General features: G+C 36.8%; 2 protein-coding genes across 17 annotated transcripts in view; one reads left to right on the forward strand and one right to left on the reverse strand.

The window, feature by feature from the left end:
- ANKS1B (ankyrin repeat and sterile alpha motif domain containing 1B) overlaps nucleotides 1-26,291 on the reverse strand; it is a 1,139,726-nt gene that overhangs the window by 823,283 nt on the left and 290,152 nt on the right. For all 16 annotated transcript variants that reach the window (XM_059186617.1, XM_059186610.1, XM_059186607.1 and 13 more), the window contains exon 9: nucleotides 23,019-23,162. In XM_059186617.1, coding sequence (XP_059042600.1) covers nucleotides 23,019-23,162 — 144 coding nt within the window. The remainder of the gene's footprint in view (nucleotides 1-23,018; nucleotides 23,163-26,291) is intronic.
- Nucleotides 16,793-19,595, forward strand: GARIN6 (golgi associated RAB2 interactor family member 6). The gene is made up of 2 exons (XM_059186625.1): nucleotides 16,793-18,171; nucleotides 18,874-19,595. The coding sequence occupies exons 1-2, from the start codon at nucleotides 17,557-17,559 to the stop codon at nucleotides 18,985-18,987; spliced, it is 729 nt and encodes a 242-aa protein (XP_059042608.1). The 5' UTR covers nucleotides 16,793-17,556; the 3' UTR covers nucleotides 18,988-19,595.

A 26,291-nucleotide genomic window follows, 5' to 3' on the forward strand; every position in this document is an offset into this window, starting at 1 on the left:
TCTGGGCTCTCTATTCTGTTCCATTGATCTATGTGTCTGCTTTTGTGCCAGTACCATGCTGTCTTGATGATGACAGCTTTGTAATAGAGCTTGAAGTCCGGAATTGTGATGCCACCAACGTTGGCTTTCTTTTTCAATAACCCTTTGGCTATTCGAGGTCTTTTCTGGTTCCATATAAATTTTAGAAATATTTGTTCCATTTCTTTGAAAAAGATGGATGGTACTTTGATAGGAATTGCATTAAATGTGTAGATTGCTTTAGGTAGCATAGCCATTTTCACAATATTTACTCTTCCAATCCAGGAGCATGGAACATTTTTCCATTTCTTTGTGTCTTCCTCAATTTCTTTCATGAGTACTTTATAGTTTTCTGAGTATAGATTCTGTGCCTCTTTGGTTAGGTTTATTCCTAGGTATCTTATGGTTTTGGGTGCAATTGTAAATGGGATTGACTCCTTAATTTCTCTTTCTTCTGTCTTGTTGTTGGTGTAGAGAAATGCAACTGATTTCTGTGCATTGATTTTATATCCTGACACTTTACTGAATTCCTGTATAAGTTCTAGCAGTTTTGGAGTGGAGTCTTGTGGGTTTTTCACATATAGTATCATATCATCTGTGAAGAGTGATAATTTGAGTTCTTCTTTGCCGATTTGGATGCCTTTAATTTCCTTTTGTTGTCTGATTGCTGAGGCTAGGACCTCTAGTATTATGTTGAATAGCAGTGGTGATAATGGACATCCCTGCCGTGTTCCTGACCTTAGCGGAAAAGCTTTCAGTTTTTCTCCATTGAGAATGATATTTGCGGTGGGTTTTTCATAGATGGCTTTGATGATATTGAGGTATGTGCCCTCTATCCCTACACTTTGAAGAGTTTTGATCAGGAAGGGATGCTGTACTTTGTCAAATGCTTTTTCAGCATCTATTGAGAGTATCATATGGTTCTTGTTCTTTCTTTTATTGATGTGTTGTATCACATTGACTGATTTGCGGATGTTGAACCAACCTTGCAGCCCTGGAATAAATCCCACTTGGTCGTGGTGAATAATCCTTTTAATGTACTGTTGAATCCTATTGGCTAGTATTTTGTTGAGTATTTTCGCATCTGTGTTCATCAAGGATATTGGTCTATAGCTCTCTTTTTTGATGGGATCCTTGTCTGGTTTGGGGATCAAGGTGATGCTGGCCTCATAAAATGAGTTTGGAAGTTTTCCTTCCATTTCAATTTTATGGAACAGTTTCAGGAGAATAGGAATTAGTTCTTCTTTAAATGTTTGGTAGAATTCCTCCGGGAAGCCATCTGGCCCTGGGCTTTTGTTTTTTTGTAGATTTTTAATGACTGTTTCAATCTCCTTACTGGGTTATGGGTCTGTTCAGGCTTTCTATTTCTTCCTGGTTCAGTTGTGGTAGTTTATATGTTTCTAGGAATGCATCCATTTCTTCCAGATTGTCAAATTTATTGGCGTAGAGTTGCTCATAGTATGTTCTTATAATAGTTTGTATTTCTTTGGTGTTAGTTGTGATCTCTCCTCTTTCATTCATGATTTTATTTGGGTCCTTTCTCTTTTCTTTTTGATAAGTCGGGCCAGGGGTTTATCAATTTTATTAATTCTTTCAAAGAACCAGCTCCTAGTTTTGTTGATTTGCTCTATTGATTTTTTGGTTCCTATTTCATTGATTTCTGCTCTGATCTTTATGATTTCTCTTCTCCTGCTGGGCTTAGGGTTTCTTTCTTGTTCTTTCTCCAGCTCCTTTAGGTGTAGGGTTAGGTTGTGTACCTGAGACCTTTCTTGTTTCTTGAGAAAGGCTTGTACCGTTATATATTTTCCTCTCAGGACTGCCTTTGTTGTGTCCAACAGATTTTGAACAGTTGTATTTTCATTATCATTTGTTTCCATGATTTTTTTCAATTCTTCTTTCCTTTCCTGGTTGACCCATTCATTCTTTAGAAGGATGCTGTTTAGTCTCCATGTATTTGGGTTCTTTCCAAACTTCCTTTTGTGGTTGAGTTCTAGCTTTAGAGCATTGTGGTCTGAAAATATGCAAGGAATGATCCCAATCTTTTGATACTGGTTGAGTCCTGATTTAGGACCGAGAATGTGATCTATTCTGGAGAATGTTCCATGTGCACTAGAGAAGAATGTGTATTCTGTTGCTTTGGGATGAAATGTTCTGAATATATCTGTGATGTCCATCTGGTCCAGTGTGTCATTTAAGGCCTTTATTTCCTTGCTGATCTTTTGCTTGGATGATCTGTCCATTTCAGTGAGGGGAGTGTTAAAGTCCCCTACTATTATTATATTATCGTTGATGTGTTTCTTTGATTTTCTTATTAATTGGTTTATATAGTTGGCTGCTCCCACGTTGGGGGCATAGATATTTAATATTGTTAGATCTTCTTGTTGGACAGACCCTTTGAGTATGATATAGTGTCCTTCCTCATCTCTTATTATAGTCTTTGTCTTAAAATCTAATTAATCTGATATAAGGATTACCACTCCTGCTTTCTTCTGATGTCCATTAGCATGGTAAATTCTTTTCCACCTCCTCACTTTAAATCTGGAGGTGTCTTCGGGCTTAAAATGAGTTTCTTGGAGGCAACATATAGATGGGTTTTGTTTTTTTATCCATTCTGATACCCTGTGTCTTTTGACAGGGGCATTTAGCCCATTAACATTCAGGGTAACTATTGAGAGACATGAAGTGTAAGGTGTATTGCCTGTAAGGTGACTGTTACTGTATATGGTCTCTGTTCCTTCCTGATCTACCACTTGTAGGCTCTCTCTTTGCTTAGAGGACCCTTTCAATATTTCCTGTAGAGCTGGTTTGGTGTTTGCAAATTCTTTCAGTTTTTGTTTGTCCTGGAAGCTTTTAATCTCTCCTTCTATTTTCAATGATAGCCTAGCTGGATATAGTATTCTTGGCTGCATGTTTTTCTCGTTTAGTGCTCTGAAAATATCATGCCAGCTCTTTCTGGCCTGCCAGGTCTCTGTGGATAAGTCAGCTGCCAATCTAATATTTTTACCATTGTATGTTACAGACTTCTTTTCCCAGGCTGCTCTCAAGATTTTCTCTTTGTCACTGAGACTTGTAAATTTTACAATTAGGGGATGGGGTGTGGGCCTATTCTTATTGATTTTGAGGGGCGTTCTCTGAACCTCCTGAATTTTGATGCTCGTTCCCTTTGCCATATTGGGGAAATTCTCCCCAATAATTCTCTCCAGTATACCTTCTGCTCCCCTCTCTCTTTCTCCTTCTTCTGGAATCCCAATTATTCTAATGTTTTTTCATCTTATGGTGTCACTTATCTCTTGAATTCTCCCCTCTGGTCCAGTAGCTGTTTGTCCCTCTTTTGCTCAGCTTCTTTATTCTCTGTCATTTGGTCTTCTATATCACTAATTCTTTCTTCTGCCTCATTTATCCTAGCAGTGAGAGCCTCCATTTTTGATTGCACCTCATTAATAGCTTTTTTGATTTCAACTTGGTTAGATTTTAGTTCTTTTATTTCTCCAGAAAGGGCTTTTATATCTCTCAAGAGGGTTTCTCTAATATCTTCCATGCCTTTTTTGAGCCTGGCTAGAACCTTGAGAATTGTCATTCTGAACTCTAGATCTGATATATTACCAATATTTGTATTGATTAGGTCCCTAGCCTTCGGTACTGCCTCTTGTTCTCTTTTTTCTGTGTTGAATTTTTCCGTCTTGTCATTTTGTCCAGATAAGAGTATATGAAGGAGCAAGTAAAATACTAAAAGGGTGGCAACAACCCCAGGAAAATATGCTTTAACCAAATTAGAAGAGATCCCAAATCGTGAGGGAGGTGAAAGGGGATAAAAAGAGGTCAAAAAAGGAAGAAAGAAAAAAAAAGAAAAAAGAAAAAGAAAAGGAAAAGAAAAGAATTAAAAAAAGAAAGCAAATAAGAAAAATATAAAAACAAAAAAATATATATATTAGATAAACTTGTTATAAAACGTTAAAAAAGAAAAAGGTAAAAGTTAAAAAAAAAATTTTACCAGAAGGCAAGAAAAAAAAAACAAAAAATGAAAAAGAAAAAAATTAAATTAACTGCAAGACTAAAAAAAATCACAGGGAAAAAGCCATGAGTTTCGTGCTTTGCTTTCTCCTCCTCTGGAATTCTGCTGCTCTCCTTGGTATTGAAACCGCACTCCTTGGTAGTTGGACTTGGTCTCTGCTGGATTTCTTGTTGATCTTCTGTTGATCTACCTAGACAAGATGGGCCTGTTGTAGTGATTCTCAAGTGTCTTTGCCCCAGGCGGAATTGTACCGCCCTTACCAGGGCCCGGGGTGAGTAATCCGCTCGGGTTTACTTTCAGGAGCTTTTGTTCCCTGAGCGCTTTCTGTAGGATTCCAGAGGACGGGAATACAAATGGCGGCCTCCTGGTCTCTGGCCTGGAGGAGCCGAGAGCCCAGGGCCCCACTCCTCAGTGCGCCCTCAGAGAACAGCGCCCAGTTACTCCCGTCTGCCTGACCTCCGGCCGCGCTCCAAGCTCACCGAGCCTGCGACCGGTTCAAGGTAACACGGAGCTGTGAGCTTACTGTCGGCTCTATCTCTGTAGCCGGCTTTCCTGTTCCAATACCCGAAAGCTCTGCGACACTCAGATACCCCCGATCCTTCTGTGACCCTGCGGGACCTGAGGCCACGCTGACCCCGCGTGGGCTTCGCCCCGGTTTAGCCTCTGGAGCGATGTTCCTCAGCAAAACAGACTTTTCAAAGTCCTGATTTTGTGCGCCATTGCTCCGCCGCTTGCCGGGAGCCGGCCCCTCCCCTCGGGGTCTATCTTCCCGTCTCTTTGGATTCACTTCTCCGCCGGTCCTACCTTTCAGAAAGTGGTTGTTTTTCTGTTTCCAGAATTGCTGTTCTTCTCTTCGATCTGCCGATGGGTTTTCAGGTGTTTGCAATCTTTAGATAAGCTATCTAGCTGATCTCCGGCTAGCTGAAGTAGTCTCAGCCTGCTACTTCTCCGCCATCTTGACTCCTCCTCCAGAAATTTGCATTTTTTAAAAAGAGTTTATTTATTTGACAGAGATCACAAGTAGGCAAAGAGGAAGGCAGAGAGAGAGGGGGGAAGCAGGCTCCCTGCTGAGCAAAGAACCCAATGTGGGGCTCCATTCCAGTACCCTGGGATCAGGACCAGAGCAGAAGGCAGAGGCTTTAACCCACTGAGCCACTCAGGCACCCCTAGAAATTTGCATTTTTATTTTAAGATCTTTATAATAATCCTATAAATGGAAAAATAACCTCCTCATTTTAAAGAATAGGAAACAGAAGGTAAGTTACTTGTCCATGATTATACCAATAAATAGCAGTCAGGAAATTACTTGAACTAAACTTTAAGGTTCATGAGGGAAGACCACATATGTAATCCTTATTTTATGTCATTCACAGTACCTGGCACAAAATTCACAACAACATGAGGTATAATGCACATTTATATTGTTTAGCACTCTATAGCCTACATGTAACAAATGGCAATAAACATTTGTGGAACAAATAGATGGATGAATGCATAAAAGAATGGAGAAATGTGGAGGGATTCTAAATGAACTGAGATTCCAATCAAGCCATTCTTTTTTTAATCTATATAATGATTAATAAATTTATTTAGCAACTCAGCCATCCTGGAAACATAATGTAAAATGGCATATCAATTGAATATACACTAAACAAGAATGACATCAGTAATTATTGATATCCTCTTTTCAGAGAAATGCTACAGTGAAAAATACTGAACAATAAACAATATTTAGGTTTACTTACTGTGAGAAACTGGACCCTTTAAAAAATATTTAAAATTTCATAGAGAAGTTATAGATAAGCAAACTTGAGCAAGTCATTTAATTTCCTGAAACACAATTTTCTCAAGATCGAGTAAAAATATTTCATAGAATTGTGGTGAAATTTAAGTGATTTAAGGAATGTGAAGTGTCTATCCCCATACCTGGCATGAGCTAGGCAATCAATAAATGCTAGATATTGTTGTTAACATTACTATTACCATCATCATTATTATAGTTTCCTAAAAATAACCAAAATGGACACTTTCCAATGATAAAGTTTTAGTCCAATTATTTTAAAAGTTATATAAAGTGACTACATAAAATCATAAAAACCTAGATCAAATGAGTGCTGATAGTAAAGCTAACATACATTTTTCTGGAAATGCCTGCAACTCATACCTTCTACCTAGACACAGACAACAAGCATCTGCTCTTCGAATGAGTATGTAACAAATCAAATATCTACTGACCAAATTTCCATAGTTGTCATACTAGTTTCCTTTAGTCACTGTAACAACCACAAACTTAGAAGCTTAAAACAATATTAACTTATTCTCAGACAGTATTGAAATCAGAAGTCTGAAAGGAGTTTTACAGGGGTAAAATCAAGATGTCAGCAGGGCTTGTCACTTCAGGAAGCTCTAGGAGAGAATTTGTTCACTGCATTTTCATTTTAAGAAACCATCTACATTCCTTCACTCATAGCTTCTTCCTCCATCTTCAAAGCTAGCAACATAACATTGAAATTTTTTCTTTCTTTCTTCATGATAGCATCTTCTCTAATATAAGGACCCTTATGATTATAATAGGGCCACATGGGTGATCCAGGATAATCTCCCCACTTTAAGATCCTTAACTTAATCACATCTGCAAAGTTCCTTTTGACATATAAATCAACACATTCATAATATAAAACCTGGACATTTATAAAGGGAGGGAGGCACTATTGTTTATTATATCCCATTCTCTGGGACCCAAAGGATCATATCTAACCACACATAAAATCTATTCACCCCCATCTCAACATTCTCCCATCTCAACATTATGACATCAATTTAAATTTGGAATCTTATCTAAATCTTATCAGCTAAAAAGTCTCAAATTTCAGGACTTGGAGGTCAAGATGGAGGAGTAGCAGACTGAGATGACATCAGGTCACAGGAGTTCAGTTATCAAACCATACTTAACACCTACAAACTGAACAGAGATTGAAAAGAAGAGCAACTCTAGAAACAGAAAATCAACCACTTTCTGAAAGGTAGGATGTGCAGAGAAGTGTATCCGAAGTGACAGGAAGATAGACTGCAGGGGAGGCAGGTCCTGGCTCCCAGCAAGCCCTGGAGCAACAGAGTACAAAATCAGAACTTTAAGAGGTCTGTTTCACTGAGGGGAATGGCTCCAGAGGCTAAGCAGGGGTGGAGCCCTTGAAGGAACAGTGTGGACTATGGTCTCAGGTCCTGTGTGGTCACAGAAGGATCAGGGGTGTTTTGAGTGTAGCAGAGCTCCAAAAAGACATGGAAGATATTATAGAAACCCTGTCTGGAGAAATAAAAGCCTTTCTGGAGAAACAAAAGAAATAAAATCTAACCAAGCTGAAATCAAAAAAGCTATTAATGAGGTCCAATAAAAAGTGGAGGCTATTACTGCTAGGATAAATGAGGCAGAAGAAAGAATTAGTGATATAGAAGACCAAACAATGGAGAATAAAGAAGCTGAGCAAAAGAGAGACAAACAACTACTGGACCATGAGGAGAGAATTCGAGAGATAAGAGATACCATAAGATGAAACAATATCAGAATAATTGGGATTCCACAAGAAGAAAGGGGGGGTAGAAGGTATATTGGAGTGAATTATATTAGAGAATTTCCCTAATGTGGCAAAAGGAACAAGCATCAAAATCAAGGAGGCACAGAGACCCCCCCACACACACAAAATCAACAAGAATAGGTGCATACCCCATCTTCTAATAGTAAAACTTATAAGTCTTAGTGACAAACAGAAAACCCTGAAAGTAGCCCAGGACAAAAAAGCCATAGCATACAATGGTAAAAATATTAGATTGACAGCAGACTTATCCACAGAAACCTGGCAGGCCAGAAAGAACTGGCATAATATATTCAGAACACCTAATGAGAAAAACATGCAGTCAAGAATACTGTATCCAGCTAGGCTATCATTGAAAATAGAAGGAGGGATGAAAAGCTTCCAGGACAAACAAAAATGAAAAGACTTTGTAAGCACCAAATCAGCTCTACAGGAAATATTGTAAGCGGTCCTCTAAGCCTAAAAATAGTAGACTAGAAAGGAACAGAGACAATATACAGTAACAGTTACCTTACAGGCAATACAATGGTACTAAATTAATATCTCTCAATAGTTATGCCAAGTATAAATGGGCAAAATGCCCCAATCAAAAGACACAAGATTTCAGAATGGATAAAAAAACAAGACTCATCAATATGTTGTCTGCAAGAAACTCATTTTAGACCCGAAGACATCCCCAGAGTTAAAGTGAGAGGGTGGAAAACAACTTACCATGCTAAGGGACATCAAAAGAAAGTTGGGGTGGCAATCCTTATATCAGATAAATTAGATTTTAAGCCAAAGACTATAATAAGAGATGAGGAAGGACACTATATCATACTCGAAGGGTCTGTCCAACAACAAGATCTAACAATTTTGAATATCTATGCCCCCAACGTGGGAGCAGCCAACTCTATAAACCAATTAATAACAAAATCAAAGAAACACATTGACCAATAATACAATAACAGTAGGGGACTTTAACACTCCCTCACTGAAATGGACAGATCATCCATGCAAAAGATCAACAAGGAAATAAAGGCCTTAAATGATACACTGGACCAGATGACATCACAGATATATTCAGAACATTCCATACCAAAGCAACAGAATACACACATTCTTCTCTAGTGCATAAGGAACATTCTCCAGAATAGATCCCATCCTGGGTCACAAATGAGGTCTCAACTGGTACCACAAGATTGGGATCATTCCCTGCATATTTTCAGACCACCATGCTCTGAAGCTAGAACTTAATCACAAGAGGAAAGTTGGAAAGAACTCAAAAACATGGAGACTAATAAACATCCTACTAAAAAATGAATGGGACAACCAGTAAATTTAAGAAGAATTGGAAAAATTCATGGAAACAAATGATAATGAAAACACAACTGTTCAAAATCTGTGGGACACAGCAAAGGCAGTCCTGAGAGGAAAATATATAGCAATCCAAGCCTATCTCAAGAAACAAGAAAGTTCTCACATACACTACCTAACCCTACACCTAAAGAAGCTGGAGAAAAAACAGCAAAGGAAATCTAAACCCAGCAGGAAAAGAGAAATTATAAAGATCAGAGCAGAAATCAGTGAAATAGAAACCAAAAGAACAGTAAAACAAATCAACAAAACTAGGAGCTGGTTCTTTGAAAGAATTAATAAGATTGATAAACCCCTGGCCAGACTTACCAAAAAGAAAAGAGAAAGGTCCCAAATTAATAAAACCATGAATGAAGAGGAGAGATCACCACCAACACCAAAGAAATACAAATAATTATAAGAACGTATTATGAACAACAATATGCCAGCAAATTTGACAATCTGGAAGAAATGGATGCATTCCTAAAGACATATAAACTACCAAAACTGAACCAGGAAGAAATAGAAAACCTGAACAGATCCATAAGCAGTAAGGAGATCAAAAATCTCCAAAAAAAAAAAAAAAAAAAAAAAAAGCCCAGGGCCAGATGGCTTCCCAGGGGAGTTCTACCAAATACTTAAAGAAGAATGAATACCTATTTTCCTAAAACTGTTCAAAAAATAGAAATGGAAGGAAAACTTCCAAACTCATTTTATAAGGCCACCATTATCTTGATCCCAAAAATAGACAAAAGACCCCATAAAAAAGGAGAATTACAGACCAATATACTTGATGAACACAGATTCAAAAATTCTCACCAAAATCTACCCAATAGGATCCAACAGTACATTAAAAGGATTATTCGCCATGGCCAAGTGGGATTTATTCCAAGGCTGCAAGGTTGGTTCAACATCCACAAATCAATCAATGGGATACATACAATACATTGACAAAAGAAAGAACAAGAACCATCTGATAGTCTCAATAGATGCTGAAAAAATATTTGACAAAGTATAGCATTCTTTCTTGATCAAATCTCTTTGAAGTGTATGGATAGAGGGTACATACGTCAATATCAGCAAGGTCATCTGTGAAAAAATTACAGCAAATATCATTCTCAATGGAGAAAAACTGAGAGCTTTTCCGCTAAGGTCAGGAACATGGCAGGAATGGCCATTATCACCACTGCTATTCAAATAGTATTAGAAGTCCAAGCCTCAGCAATCAGACAACAAAAAGAAATTAAAGGCATCCAGATCAGAAAAGAAGAGATCAAACTATCACACTTTGCAGACTGGAAAACCCAAAAGACTCCACTTCAAATCTGTTAGAATTTGTACAGGAATTCAGTAAAGTGTCAGGATATAAAATCAATGCACAGAAATCTGTTGCATTTCTATTCACCAACAACAGGACAGAAGAAAGAGAAATTAAGGAGTCTATCCCATTTATAATTGCATCCAAAACCATAAGACACCTAGGAATAAACCTAACCAAAGTGACAAAGAATCTATACTCAGAAAACTATCAAATACTCATGAAAGAAATTGAGAAAGACACAAGAAATGGAAAATATGTTCCATGCTCATGTATTGGAAGAATAAATATTGTGAAAATGTCTATGCTACCTAAAGCAATCTACATTTTTAATGCAATCCCTGTCAAAATACCATCCATATTTTTTCTGAAAGAAATGGAACAAATAATCCTAAAATTTATATGGAACCAGAAAAGACCATGAATAGCCAGAGAGGCATGTTGACAAAGAAAGCCAAAGTTGGTGGCATCACAATTCCAGACTTCAAGCTCTATTACAAAGCTGTCATCATCAAGACGGTATGGTACTGGCACAAAAACTGACACATAGGTCAATGGAACAGAATAGAGAGCCAGAAATGGACCCTCAACCCTATGGTCAACTAATCTTTGACAAAGCAGGAAAGAATGTCCAATGGAACAAAGACAGTCTCTTCATCAAATGCTGTTGGGAAAATTGGACAGCCATATGCAGAAGAATGAAACTGGACCATTTCCTTACACCACACACAAAAATAGACTCAAAATGGATGAAAGACCTCAGTGTGAGACAGGAATCATCCAAATCCTAGAGGAGAACACAGGCAACAACCTCTTCGACTTCAGCCACAGCAACTTCTTCCTAAAAACATTGCCAAAGGCAAGGCAAGCAAGGGCAAAAATGAACTAGTGGGACTTCATCAAGATCAAAAGCTTTAGCACAGCAAAAGAAACAGTCAATGAATCCAAAAGACAACTGACAGAATGGGAGAAGATATTCACAAATGACTTATCAGATAAAGGGCCAGTATCCAAAATCTATAAAGAAATTATAAAACTCAACACCCAAAGAACAAATAATCCAATCAAGAAATGGGCAGAGGACATGAACAGACATTTCTGCAAAGAAGACATCCAGATGGCCAACAGACACGTGAAAAAGTGCTCCACATCACTTGGCATCAGGGAAATACAAATCCAAACCACAATGAGATATCACCACACACCAATCAGAATGCCTAAAATTAACAAGTCAGGAAATGATGGATGTTGGTGAGGATGTGGAGAAAGGGGAACCCTCCTACACTGTTGGTGGGAATGCAAGCTGGTACAGCCACTCTGGAAAATGGCATGGAGTTTCCTCAAAAAGTTGAAAACAGAGCTACCTTATGACCCAGCAATCACACTACTTAGTGTTTACACTTAAGATACAAATGTACTTATCTGAAGGGACTGTGTACGCAAATGTTTATGGCAGCAATGTCCACAATAGTCAACCTATGGAAAGAACCTAAATGTATATCAAAAGATGAATGGATAAAGTCGAGGTGGTATATATATTCAATGGAATACCATGAAGCCATCAAAAGAAATGAAATCTTGCCATTTGCAACTATGTGGATGGAACTAGAGGGTATTATGCTGAGCAAAATAAGTCAATCAGAGAAAGACAATTATTATATGATCTCCCTGATGTGAGGAATTTGAGAGGCAATGTCGGGGGTTGGGGATTAGGGAAGAAGAAAATGAAAGATTGTATTGGAAGGGTGACAAACCATAAAAGACTCTTAATCTCACAAAACAAACTGAGGGTTTCCAGGGGGAGGTGAGTATGGAGAGGGCAGTTGGATTATGGACACTGGGGAGGGTACGTGCTATGGTGAGTGCTGTGAAATTTGTAAGCCTGACAATTTACAGACCTGTACCCCTGTGGCAAATAATACATTATATTTAATAAAAAAAAAAGTAAAAAGTCCCAAATCTCATCATCTAAATCAGGTACGGGAGAAATTTTGAGTATAATCCATTTTGAAACAAAATATGTTATCACCCGTGAATCTCTGAAACTAGAAAACAAGTTATTTGCTCCAAAGGAATGGGAACAGTGGTAGGATGGGCATATAATAACAAATATAGACATCCCCATTCAAAGAGGGAGGAATGAAAGGGGGGGAAGGGGGAAGTAAACAGTTATAAGCAATTTAGAAAACCAACTGGTCAAAGTCCACTAGGTTCAGGGACTAGGAATAATCCTTTGTAGTTCTGAACTCCATCCTCAGCCCTGTCCTTTGTGTCTTACTTCCTTTTTCATGAAAGTTAACATATACTTGCAACTGCATAGTTTTATAAGCCTGTTTCTTGCCTGCAAGAATAAATTCCTTTACAAATGCAACAACCTTCTTTTATCTTGTCTTCTCTTTGTACCTTTCAGTCCTGATCAGCAGTATCTTCACTAATATACCATCCTCACAGACCTTGTAGGTATCTCATGTATGTCACAGGGATTCATCCCATTAAACAAAAGCCTCCTCCACAGATCTTTCCTGGATAACCCTCTGGATTGTGCTGGGAAGGCTGAGGAGATCTAGGAGATGCACACCTCAAAGAGGCCTGCATCTGATGAAATAGATTTTTTGATCCTGTGGACACTAGAAAAAATATATCCAGTCACACTTTTGGCTTTCTCCCCAGGACACACTTTCTTGAGAGTGAATCTACAAATTTTAGCCTCTTTTTCAAACTAAACAGGCTTAGACTGTCTCAAATAATCACATCCCAGCTTCTTTTTGCTTAAAAAGTTAGATTTTCCAGCTTTTTTCTTTTATTGTTGACATTTAGTTTTGTACCATTGTGGTTAGATAGTATACTGGGTATGATTTCAGTCTTCTTGTAATATTTGTTATGTCTTTTTTTAATGCAATTTAACCAGGGGATTCTTCTGTGTGTACTTGAAAAAAATATGTATTCTATATTTCTTGGATGGAATGTTTTATATGTATCTTTTAGAGCCATATATTCTGAAGTATGCCTCAAGTAAAGAATGCTCTTATTGAAAAAAATGTTATTCACTCATTTTATCTTTTTTGCTATAGGTAGAAGAGAACATGCTGCACATTCAGCACTGTGCTTGGAAATCTCAACTAAATATCCAAATTTGTCACTTACTATCTTGCTTTTGATATGACACAATTCTGCTAGACTTCCTGCTACTGTATAACACTTCCTTTCTTTCAGTTTTCAATAATATGTTCCTCGTTTACTTCTCAGTCTTTATCAGAAGCACCTTCAACAATATTCATGTCTACCAATACTTTATCTATGATTTGGGTATTCTGTAAGATGATATGTTTTCTCTACCATTCTCCTCACTTTGTTTCTGAACCCTCGCAAATAGTGCCTTTAATATCCATCTTTTTACAAACACTGTAACAATATAGGTATTTTTTAAGACAATATAGGTTTTTTCCTACCATTTCATCTTGTGAACCCTCACTGACAGAATCTCTAGTATTCATATTTCTGTTCAAGGCAATCTAGACTTTTCCTGTTATACTACTCAAAACTCTTCCAGCCTCTAGCTACTGCCCAATTCCAAAGACATTTTCCATATTTTTATGTATTTGTTATAGCAACATCCTACTTCCAGCCACCAAAATCGCATTAGTTTCCCAGGGCTGCCATAACATATTACCACATACTTAGTAGCTTAAAGCAACACAGATTTATTCTTTTACACTTCTGGATGTCAAAAGTCCAAAATGATTCTCACTGGGCTAAAATCAAAATTTTGGCAAAGCTGGTTCTTTCTAGAGGTTCCAGGGGAGAACCCACTTCCTGCGTTTTGACCACCTACATTCATGGTCATCATCACTTCAACCTCTGCTTCCATCATCACTTTTGCCTTTAATTTATAAAGGCCATTGTGATTACACTGGACCCACCTTGGTAATCCAGGTTATCTCTCCCATCTCAAGAGCCTTAATTTAACCACATCTGCAAAGTTTCTTTATCATGTAATGTCATGAAGTCAACTTGTAAAGATCAAGATGTGGACATCTTTAGGGAGAACTAATCTTCGTACCAGAGCAATTTTCATTATTAACTAAATTATCTAAAATGTTTAACCCATATTTTCAGTTACATTGTTTTAAGCACTCCAGTTATTCACTACCCAAATTACTGAGCTAACATTTTGAATGTTGTTTCTTCTAAAAGTTTCAGCAAGAAGTTCAGCAACAGAATAAGTCTGTATATTGAATCACACAACTCTGAGAGCTGTTGAGATCTGAATAATTCCTTGACTCATTATTATTGTTTGGAGTATTTCCAAAGTACATAGTAGTTTCATTACAGGGAGAAAAAGTTAAATCCCTATCATAAAAATCATAACTATGCTGAAGCTGAAAGATAGCTAATGAGTCATCTCAGTTTCAAGGATGAGAAAAATAAGACCCAGGGAAGTTAAATGATTTATTTGATGACACAACTCTAATGTAGAAGACAGGGAGCATAAATTTATTTTAATAATATATAATGCCCAACTATGGAAGTACATTTTAAGAGCAAGCATACAGAAAGCTGCTGCGTTTTCATAAAAAGAATTCCTTAATCTCAGGCTCAGGTAGATTTTTATTTAGCCATTTGAACTTCCTTAAGTTTTCAGGCAAATATTAATAAGGTAGTATTCTAAATGGCTAGGGGAGTTTAAAACAAACAATACCAGTTTAATGAAAACAGAGATATATTTTCCAGAATGCTACACATGATGATTATCAGGCCAGTAATAGAAGTTCTACTGTTGATGGTCTAATGAATGGTCTGGAAAAATTCCTGAAAGTTCATAGGTCCTACAAGTACTGCAGTTGTCTGATTTTCCCGGAGACAAGAAAATTATCTCATGCTTTAATGGAACGCTAAGATAAATATCTTATAATAAATGTGCATGGCATAAAAGTGCTTTTAAGAAAACAGGTATATTTTCACTTTATTTTTTTAAAGCACCTAAACTAAATTATTGTTTCTAATGTTAATTATTCTTTTCAAAAACACCAAAACCACTGAGATACTTTTCAAATGTTAGTTTGATTACTAAATGTATATTAGGCTTATTGTTTTTTCTAATTATAAGAAAAGTAATAGAGACATAAAGTAGGAATTAAGATACAAGGACTTTAAACAGGCCAGCAAAAAATTGCTATTGGTATGTTAACAGGCTTCTTAATAAACAAAGGAAAAATATTCATATTATCAGAAATAACCAGATATTTCAATATGAAGGGAAGAAAAAATGTTTGTTTTGACCTATAGAACAAACTAATGATTCAAAAACTATGGCTTTACATGTGTGTGTTATGCCATTATACCAATAAAGATCTTAATCTTCTTGCATTGATAACATTTATAACAGCGGGCAAAATTTCTCAGATTTTCTATATGTATAAACAATATGATAGTGTTAAGAATAAAATATAAATGTGATGTTTAAGTCTCTTTTCACTGTATAGTTAGCATAGAGATGTCTAGGAAAAAGCTTAAAATCTCATCAGCAATGCGAGGGTGTATCAAAACATAAAATGTATCATGGCTGTAAAAATAGACATTGCTAATAAAAATAGTTTTTTTTTTCCACTAATAGAAATTATCCTAATAAAAATAGAAAGTATAAAGAAAATAAAAGTTATACCACCCAGAGATAAGAACTTTTAACATGTCATTGAACCTACTTTCACATGCAAACACACACAGAGATGATCTTACATACACTGAACCACACATACACTTGTTTGAAATCTTTTTTGCTTTGCTCTCTATCCTTAAAAAAAAAAATTCAGGAATATCTTTTCCTGTCAAATAGGGAACTACATAATGATTTTCATGACTGCAGAGTACTTTATCACAGAATACTCCATAATTTATTTAACCAAACCCCTATTTTAAAATATTAATCTCATTTGTGATCTTTTTTTGCTACAGTAAACCTTGATAAATACCCCATACTAACCTATTTACCAACTTGTCCAATTCTTTCTTCAAGGTAAATTTCTTTATTTTTTTAAGATTTCTATTTATTTGACAGACAGAGATCACAAGTAGGTAGAGAGGCAGGCAGAGAAAGAGGGGGAAGCAGGCTCCCCGCTGAGCAGAGAGCATGATACAAGCCTCAATCCCAGGACCCTGGGATCATGACCTGAGCAGAAGACAGAGGCTTAACCCACTGAGCCACCCAGGTGTCCCTCAAGGTAAATTTCTACAATTAATTCTAATTGACTAAAACTAAAAGTAATAGATAAGAGAGTATGTATATTTTAAACTCATACCTAACAGAAATTTTACCTAAACCTTTTGGAAAGCAATTTACCCATATATTAAGATCCTTCAGTGGGCCCCTGGGGCAAGGGGTTGTGCTGACCTAAGGTAGATAGGTTGGAGTAGTAAGGATGGGTAGGGAGCAGTGGAGAGGACCTTGCCCCTGCTCTGAGGGAGGGGCTGTTGAGCAACAGAGACAAAGGGCTGTGTGATGGGCACAGGTCACAATGGGCAGGAGAGGATAAAAGGGGTCCTGTGGGGTGGTTTAAGCCTAGGTAGAGGCTTCAGTTTGGGAAGAGAGGAGTTTGGGAAGAGGAAGAGTACAAATACAACTGGCAGTTAGGTTGTGGAATCCAAAAAAGCAGAGGCTATTGTGAACCAGTGTGTCAGGCTCAAGAGGAGGTCCCCTCCCCACTCCAAGTGAACACCAACATCTACACGCCTCAACATCTGCATACTCTGACATCTATTGGGACCCCAACATCTGAGCACCTCAACAACTGTGTACCCTGACATCTACTGAGGCCTGGATCTCTTGCTCCTCCATATCTGCATACCATAACATCTACTGGGCCCTGACCTCTGTGGGTCTCCACATCTGTGCACCCTGGCATCTACTGGGGCCCCAACATCTGTGCATCTTGACATCTACTGGGGCCCTGACTTCTACTGCTCTACATCTGCACATGGTAACATCTACTGGGGCCCTGACTTCTCCACTCAACATCTGAGCACCCTATCATCTACTGGGTCCCTAACACTGTGCACCTCAATATCTCCATGTTCTAGGCAGAGCACAGTCTGGTGCAGGTGCAACTGTCTCTAGCATTGACAATTGGTAATCAGTACCCCCACCCTGTTCTCAGTTACTCAGAAACCAAAAAAGCCTGCAAAAGACCACTGCTAATTCACCTGCTAGAGAAACCAGGGAAATAGGACGCCCTCCCAAGTGTGGTAAAGTGTGGGGGACCCCTAGGAGTCCTTGGTAAAAGATAGTCATGAAAAATCAATCTAAGTTACCACATTATACAGCCCAAAGCAGTCCCGCAATGGGGATGTTTAATACCTCCATGGGGAAACTGCAGCAACAACTGTATAAGGGGGAGTATACAATATTCAAGTATGCCCCAATGTTTGAGAGTGACTTTATACAGGTCAGCAAAAAAGGAGAAGTGATTGACGTGCACAACCGTGCCCGAATGGTGACTGTGGGCATTGTTCGCACAAGCCCTCACTTCACACTACCTGATGTCATGTTGCTGGCTCGACCAGCTGCTATCTGTGATGACTATAACAGACATGGTCCTGCCACCCAAGAAAAAGGTTACAAGCCTACACAGATCTTAGAGCTAACCAGACTGTTTCCCTTGAAGTTTGTAACAATATCCATCCACAATGGTAAAAAACAACAGCTCCGCCTGAAGCTTGCCACTGGCCGCTCTTTTTACCTTCAGCTGTGTCCTCCTTCTAATACAAAAGATCTTTTCGTTTACTGGGAAAACCTTGTTTACACTCTGAGACCACCAGTAGAGGCTTACAGCGGTTCCCAGGCCACCCCAGTTGGAGACACGCTGGACATAACTGGGTTTGAAGAAGAGGACAATAGCCCAGAGGTAAGTCTTCACAGAGACTCTAAAAGATGGGGCCAGGGTGCTATGGGAGAGCAGCTAAAAGTCCTGCAGAGCCTTTGGTACCGAGGTTCACCTAGAAAATCCATTACATTTAGATGGGTTTAGGGCTAAAAGAACCTCCATTTGGAGGCCATGTCACATTGGGGAAGTTCTGGATGTTGCAAAGTGTTCCCCAATGCTATATTTTAGATCTTCCTTAGCTGTTAGCAACTCTTAATTTCATGTCCAATACTGTACTGCCATCTGTGGCATCCTGACCATAGCCTCCCCACCATATCGCTCCGTGATCACCATGTACTGATACATCAGATATACAGGGATGTGCTTGTGACCATTGTTAGTAGCTATCAGAATATTAAAGTGCATGCCATGTAGCCAGCAGAAATATCAGAATATTAAAGTGCATGCCATGTAGCCAGCAGAAATAATAACACAAGTGTATTTAAAAAAGTATATGAGGATATTCATTCGTGAATTATAATAATGTCCTGGCTGGCACTAGAATTGTCGAAGCAAAACTGGAATGATCATGTGGTCATTGTGGAAACACTGAAGAGAAGGATTCCTGCAACAAACAGGAGATTGAACTTGAAATCTCAAAATTCTTATCATAAGCTCTTACTGTTTCGCTATAGGAATAAAAGGTCTCACTTTCTTTATTTCACTCGTTTGTCTCTCCCATAGGCAAATGCCATTCATTTCTATGGAAGGGATCAAGATCAAGTTGACATCAGGAGTCTTCACATGAACCCTGAATTGTTTGGGACCACCTCTTATGGTTATGCTGGGGAGGAATGAATTCATCATGCCTCCCACACTTAACTGCATTCAAGAGTTCACACACTTCTGCAGTCACAAAGCCTACAGTATCAGAGAAAAGGGCAGGGATGGTGACAGGAGCAGCCTTCACAGAAGCTAGAATGGTCATAGTGGGAGCATTGGACATGTCTTAATATTGCTGTTAGCAAGGGCTGTAAACCCTTCTTATACTCAGAGGTTACTTTTAGAACATCAGTAGGAGCTACTGACCTCTTCCCAGAGGGCAGCATAAATATGGTGATTCTAAGAGCAGAAACTACTGGCAAGCCCATTGCAAAAACAGCTAACAGCTCAGTATTCAGACCTCCTCATTACAAACTTACAGAGTGAAGGCTACATGAGTGAACAGAACGGAAGCTAGAGGTTTCCATCCAGCATGACTGACTCTTCAGGAAAAAAGAGTTTCAAAGCCCTATCCTGCACATGGTGCAGAGGTGGACATCTCATATAAGACTGTGGAGGAAAGCAACATCATCCATCCTAATACAATTTAACTCAAATTCTCTGCTCTAATAATATATGCTCTATTAACAGGGAAGGGTAATAATAAAAACAAATAGCAATTTCTGATCAGGCTCTGACCTATCTTTAACTTTCCCTTAACTAGATATTTGTGATTAAATGCACAGATGACAGAATAAATGCTAAAGATTACTCTCAAAGACCCTCATCCATTTTTCATCTACATGTGTTAACAAAAAAAATTCTAAAATCCCCAAAATATAACACCAGGGACAGAAACAAATGGTGGTAGTATTATTATCAGGAGTGTCGAAAAACTATTTATACTTTCTAGAAAGGGATTCATTTCCCCAGTCTTTATTCTTGTTTTTTGCACAACTTAAATGTTATTTAACTGCTTTGATTCTAAAGTATCCAATATATTGTATAAATCTTAATTTTAATTTCCTGATGTTATTTAAATTCTAAATTTCTTTATAGATATTTGGAATTCTAAATAACATCTTGTCACAATGGAAGAATAAAATGCCATATTAAAACTAGGGAAGCAGAATAATTAGCTAAAACTAGAATATAGGATCAATTCAAAATCAAGACAAAAACTAGGGTTTAGATCATCTTAGAAGTGTAAAATCTACAGGATCAGCCAGTGTTCTAATTTTGCAAGTAAAATATCTATTTAAGATTCTAAAAGTAGGGGCGCCTGGGTGGCTCAGTGGGTTAAAGCCCCTGCCTTCAGCTCAGATCATGATCCCAGAGTCCTGGGATCAGGCCCCACATTGGGCTTTCTACTCGGCAGGGAGCCTGCTTCCTCCTCTCTCTCTCTGCCTGCCTCTCTGCCTACTTGTGATCTCTCTCTGTCAAATAAATAAATAAAATATTTAAAAAAAAAAAAAAAAAAAAAAAAGATTCTAAAAGTAATACATCACATAGTTTTAATTAAGTCTGAATTTTCATAATCCTCCCGATTCTGAAGTTTAGTACTATGCTTTGAATATAGATATTTTATACATGTGTGTTGGATCCAGTTAAATTAGGAGTTATAAATGTGAAACAAATATATTTTATTTGAATCCAACAAATCTGAGTATACAGAAATTCGCATAGCACTATACTAATTCCACTGATCACAAAGGCTCCTATACCAAACTGTAAGTTAATGGTTTTTCTTGAGACCTTATATGCACAGTGGTTGGCTTAATGATTTTTATTTCAGATCTAAAAAAGAAACTTCAAAATAAAATCCTGTTATTCATGAAATTTTAAGAAAACTTATTTTGAAGCTGGCCTACAAAATTCTAAGTTCAAAGCTATTGCAAATTGTAGAACAAATTTACATTTGATATGATGTCTCCAATGTCACAACAAATGTATTAAATTTTATTCTAAGTATATACACATATGTTAAAGGAGAGTCCATCAGCAAATTGAGAACTTTAGTAGAAGACCATATGAAAATATTAATAAAAGATTTCTATTCTTCATTCATTACATTAAATAGAGTAAAAAAATATTATATCTCAGATAACTTATAGATGTAATACAATAACAATTAAAATACTAATAAGGATACTTTTATAAAATATTAATAATTTTTAAGCGTAAACAATAATGTCAGCTAATTAATGCAATCATGATTTCTCCTGCATTATATGTAAAAATACCAAAACTGAGTCATATGGTCTTAAAATAGAACAACAGAATAAGAGATTTCAGAAGAAAATCCAAATCAAACAGGGTGTAATATAATGAGAGAAATGGGAATTATCTCTAGATGAGCAAGTTAAACAAACAAAAAGATGAAGTTTAAAGAATTTGATAGTTTAAAAAATGATACAAAATACACTCATATACAAATTAAGGGGGGAAATTAAAGGTGGTAAATGTAAGTATTAAAATATTGTTATTTGCCGGGGCACCTGGGTGGCTCAGTGGGTTAAAGCCGCTGCCTTCGGCTCAGGTCATGGTCCCAGGGTCCCGGGATCGAGCCCCGCATTGGGCTTCCTGCTTGGCAGGGAGCCTGCTTCCTCCTCTCTCTCTATCTGCCTGCCTCTCTGCCTACTTGTAATCTGTCTGTCAAACAAATAAAATTTAATTAAAAAAAATATATATATATTGTTATTTGCCAATCTTCACCATAAAATGATCAAAGGGAAATATCTAGTATTGTTAGAAGCCAAAATTGTTACTGCTGAGCCTACTACCAAAGCCTAATAAATGAAAATAATATTTAGGAAGGCGGTAGAGAAGTAAATTATAGTCATATATTATTGATGGCTCAGAGTCCTAGTACTTTATCTTATGAAACAAGTAAAATAGATAAAAGCATTTGATTACTAGTAAAGTCTTAAGCAGATGAGGTTATATAAATAAAATAAAATCTGTATTTCTTTTGTTCCTTTCTCCTATTTCCTTACAGATATGAGGTAAAACTCTTTGAGGAAATGAAACTCCCAAATACACATATTTGTTCATCATTCCACTCAACTACTACTTACTATTGACAATATACCAAGAACTATGTTGGCTTTAGAAATAGATGTAATACAGTAATCTCTATCTTTATGGAACTCATGGTCCAGTATATTGATAACAATTCTGTAATAAGGATAGTGTCTTAAAGTCCTAAAAATAGTTCACGTTAAGGTGAAGAGACTCTTTAAGCACTATATTTTATTTGATTTTCTCTACAATAAATTAATATTGGAAGTTGAGTGGCTCTGGTCAATTGGTGACATAAGACATGAAAAAAGTGATATTTTTCTTAGACACAATTGCTTCATACTTGAAGCAAAACAAAATATTTTTGAGATGTTATGCTATTCTGGACAATTACTGCAAATTATCTGTCCAAGACTATTTTTCCACACATGCACTATGTAGTTAGACATATATATCTTTGCCATTACATTATTTTTGTATTAAATGTTTCTTCTTATTTTCATTGTGGCATTGAATTTCCCAGCTCTAGAAGCTTGTGGTCCAAAATACATGATGGTAATTTGAAGGTAATGCAATAGAATAAAACTGACTTAACAAATAGTGAGATGGTTTCAAAATTATAGTCAATATTTTAGAGTTTTGGTCTCATTTTTGGATTGTCCTACATAATGTCAATGGTGAACATTATTCTACAATGTTTCATTGTGCTAAAAAATTAAAAGACTCAGTGACAATGCTTATAAAGAGCCCTTCCATGTTTCCTTGAAAATCATTTTCTATTATTTTAATATAAATTATAATTGAAAAAGCATTCTTTAAATGAACCATTTCTGGATCATAAACATTAAAAATCTCAAAAACAACTCAATTTTTCGGGAACTAGCATCATGATCAAAATAAAACAACCACATAAAATGATATAAAGTATGTGTTTGAGTATGCACACATGTACAGCAAGTTAGATAAACTGACCTTTAACTGAAGAAAAATTACAAAATGTGTACGATATTTATTAGATTTCCAGGAAGAGAGAAAAAAAGATTTCCTTAAAAACATGGGCAAGTATTTTTATGTTTTACTACATCTTGAGAAAAGTAAACCATTACCTGTGCAAGAATGGGGAAGCCAAGGTTCCTACATCCGTTACAAGGAGTTAATGCTTCCCAGAGTCCTGAGGGCCCACAAGTGTTTTCGTCATCATCATCATCTTCCACTTCTCCTGGTGACAAATTTATTGTAGATGAAGTTCTCTGAAATTAAATTTATATTATACCAATATATTATCTGAATGTTATTTAGATATCTTAACATCAATTAAATTACATTATTTTCTGATAGTGTATGTTAGCAAGCAAAATCAGCTTAATATTCACCATGGTTATGTGGCTATACCATAGGACTAAGACAAAAACTTGGATAACTCAATTTAAGTTGAATGTTTAAATAAATTTGAACGTGAAAAAACTGGGTGAGAAAGATTCAAAGTTCATAATGAAAAATAGACATGAAAATGACCCAAGAAAATACCTCAGCAGCAACAAACTAGAGAAATCTTATCATTTCTAAATGCAATCAGAGGAATAGCAGGAAAATACTTTATTGAAATAAGAATTGCTAAAAGCACATTTTTTCCACAATTTTTCCCACACATTTTTTCATTTTTTTCAAAAAATGAACTTCATAAAATTTTATATTATATGTGTGACGAGAGTAATACTATAAAATTAACAATAGGACTTCAGTGTTGAACCGTTTGTAAAAATGGTCTAACATGCATAAGGACAAGGACAACAGGAGAGAGATTAGCAGAGGAGTAATAACAAAACTTTAAGATAATGATAAACAAATGGATAAACAGATTAGCAGATGAGTAATAACAAGAAAACTTTAAGATAATGATAAACAAACGTATGAATTACCTGATCTAGCAAACTTGAGAAAACTGAAAACAAAATGTCTACAAGAGGGAAAAAAAGCAGCATGTTTATTCATGACTCAGTACCACCAAAGGGGCTTAAGAATCAAGAGACTGACTTTCCATTAAGATGTATGTGCAGGTGAGCTACAACAGGATAGACTCAGACCCATGTTCTCAACTGGCCAAGGAACTAAACCTTCACCACTGACAAAAAAAATTGGAGGTTTATTTTTTGGTGGCATTGAAACAAAGAGATTAGGAATTCTAACACTCCATGCACAGTTAACAGAGGGGTGTCTCTGAAAAAACAAATAATTGAATATCTAGTAGTTGTAGCTTCCCAACCCATTCCAGTGCCTGCCCACATTTGCCCTAGATAATATGGCAGCTAGGTTTATATCCCTCAGGCGGGAGATGACAATATAGTCCCCTCTGCAGAAATTGACCTCCCAAGAAAAAAAGATCTATAAGTCCCTAGTAAAATGATGGGAGACCATGCCTTAACTCTTACTGTGAAGCCCATCTCTCAAAAAATCTCTACCCAGATAAACAGTTTTAGGTAAATATGGATGAGAATCCAAGCCATCATCACACATCTGAAGAAAGCCTTTAACAGAGATAAAATTAATATACAGAAAAAAGTTATAAATAGTATCCACAAATAGAAGATACTTGCATCCATGAAACGAGAACAGAATACTATTAAACAAATACCTCAAACCCAATAGAAGGTGAAAAATAAGTCTGAGGAAATCTCCCAGAAGATAGAACTAAAGATGAGGAAAAATTAAAAGTTAACAAATCAGGGATCAAATTAAGAGCTCCATGTAGAGGTAGAAGGAAATCATCAAAGTAACAGTGCAAGGAATTTTGCCAAAACTGATGAAAATTCCATATTCAAAGAACCTGATGCATGTTCAGCAAACTGATTCTTTTGTTTTAAAAAAAGGTAAAAGTCTTCAGAAGGTAGTGTTGGACACATACCTACATATTATGACTATTGAAGTTAGTAAAAATACTCCATGTATTAAATTGTAAATGGTACCCCCTTGACTGCCCCAGAAGTTGTGACTTTAAAATATAAGACTTTAGGGTGCCTGGATGGCTCAGTCGGTTAAGCATTCATCTCTCAATTTCAGCTCAGATCATGATCTCAGGCCCACGCATGGCTCCTTGCTAAAGACTCTCTCTCTCTCTCCTTCTGCTCCTCCCCCATCCCTGTGCTTGTGCTCTCTCACACTCTAAAATAAAGAAATCCTTAAAAAAACAAAAGACTGTATTTTTCTACATTCACATCTTAAATTTCCCTTGATCAATTTTCAATAACTGAGAAATCATAAACTTAAAAAGCCCCATAAGCAGTTACAGCCTGTAAGATACAACAATAATAATAGCTCTATTTGATTGAGCATTTACTATGTGACACTTTTTATTTTAATTCACACAAACTATGGCACAGGGAGGTCAAGTAAAACTAAGATCAGAGAACTGGTAAGTGGCAGAAAAAGGATTCCAATCCAGACTGCCTTACTCCAGAGCTGACCCCCTTGACCACTATGTTACATTGCTTCTCATTCAACGCAATATCCTGTAAAAAGGAGGGCATGTATTGCATGGAGCACTGAGTGTGGTGCATAAACAATGAACATTGGAACACTGAAAAAATAAAATTAAATTTAAAAAAATAAAAAATAAAAAAAAGATTAACCAAGCTGATGTAATTGCAGTTCAATTTTTTTTTTTTTTTTTTTTTTTTTTTTTTTTTTTTTACAGGCAGAGATCACAAGTAGACAGAGAGGCAGGCAAAGAGAGAGAGGGAAGCAGGCTCCCTGCTGAGCAGAGATCCCAGTGCGGGACTCGATCCCAGGACCCTGAGATCATGACCTGAGCTGAAGGCAGTGGCTTAACCCACTGAGCCACCCAGGCACCCTGCAGTTCAAATTTTTAAAAAGTATATTTGTTAATATATTTATGCTATATGATGACATTCCTGAAAACAATTTGCTCTCTGTGATGACTAAAATTTCTATGCTTTTGTACATAGTCACCTATCCTTTCATGAAAACACATTTCTGAAATCAGTAACAAAAGGAGAAAATCACAGGGATTTTTCATCCTACAGACATCCTGGTGAGAAAATCTTGGGGCATCTAAAACTTTAATCTAGCAAGAGCATCTGTGTGTATGGTCAATGCTGTCTACAAAATAGAATGAAATAACCAAATAGGCCTCTCCTTCACCACTCATGATCAGTTGTTTGTTTGATCGTCAATGTTGACATGGCATAGCACCATAAATCAATACATTCATGGTAAGAATTATCAACATTTCACAAATTAATAGGTTCTTTTATATTTATGTTAATGGTACTATAATTATTTGATCCAGTTTTACAGGGAATTTCCTCTACTCTCCAGAGAAACACCCTGTTTATGTGTCTTCTTTGCTCATAAATTACTTC

This window comes from Mustela lutreola, chromosome 8 (assembly GCF_030435805.1).
Source record: "Mustela lutreola isolate mMusLut2 chromosome 8, mMusLut2.pri, whole genome shotgun sequence".
In the NCBI taxonomy this organism is placed as follows: domain Eukaryota; kingdom Metazoa; phylum Chordata; class Mammalia; order Carnivora; family Mustelidae; genus Mustela; species Mustela lutreola.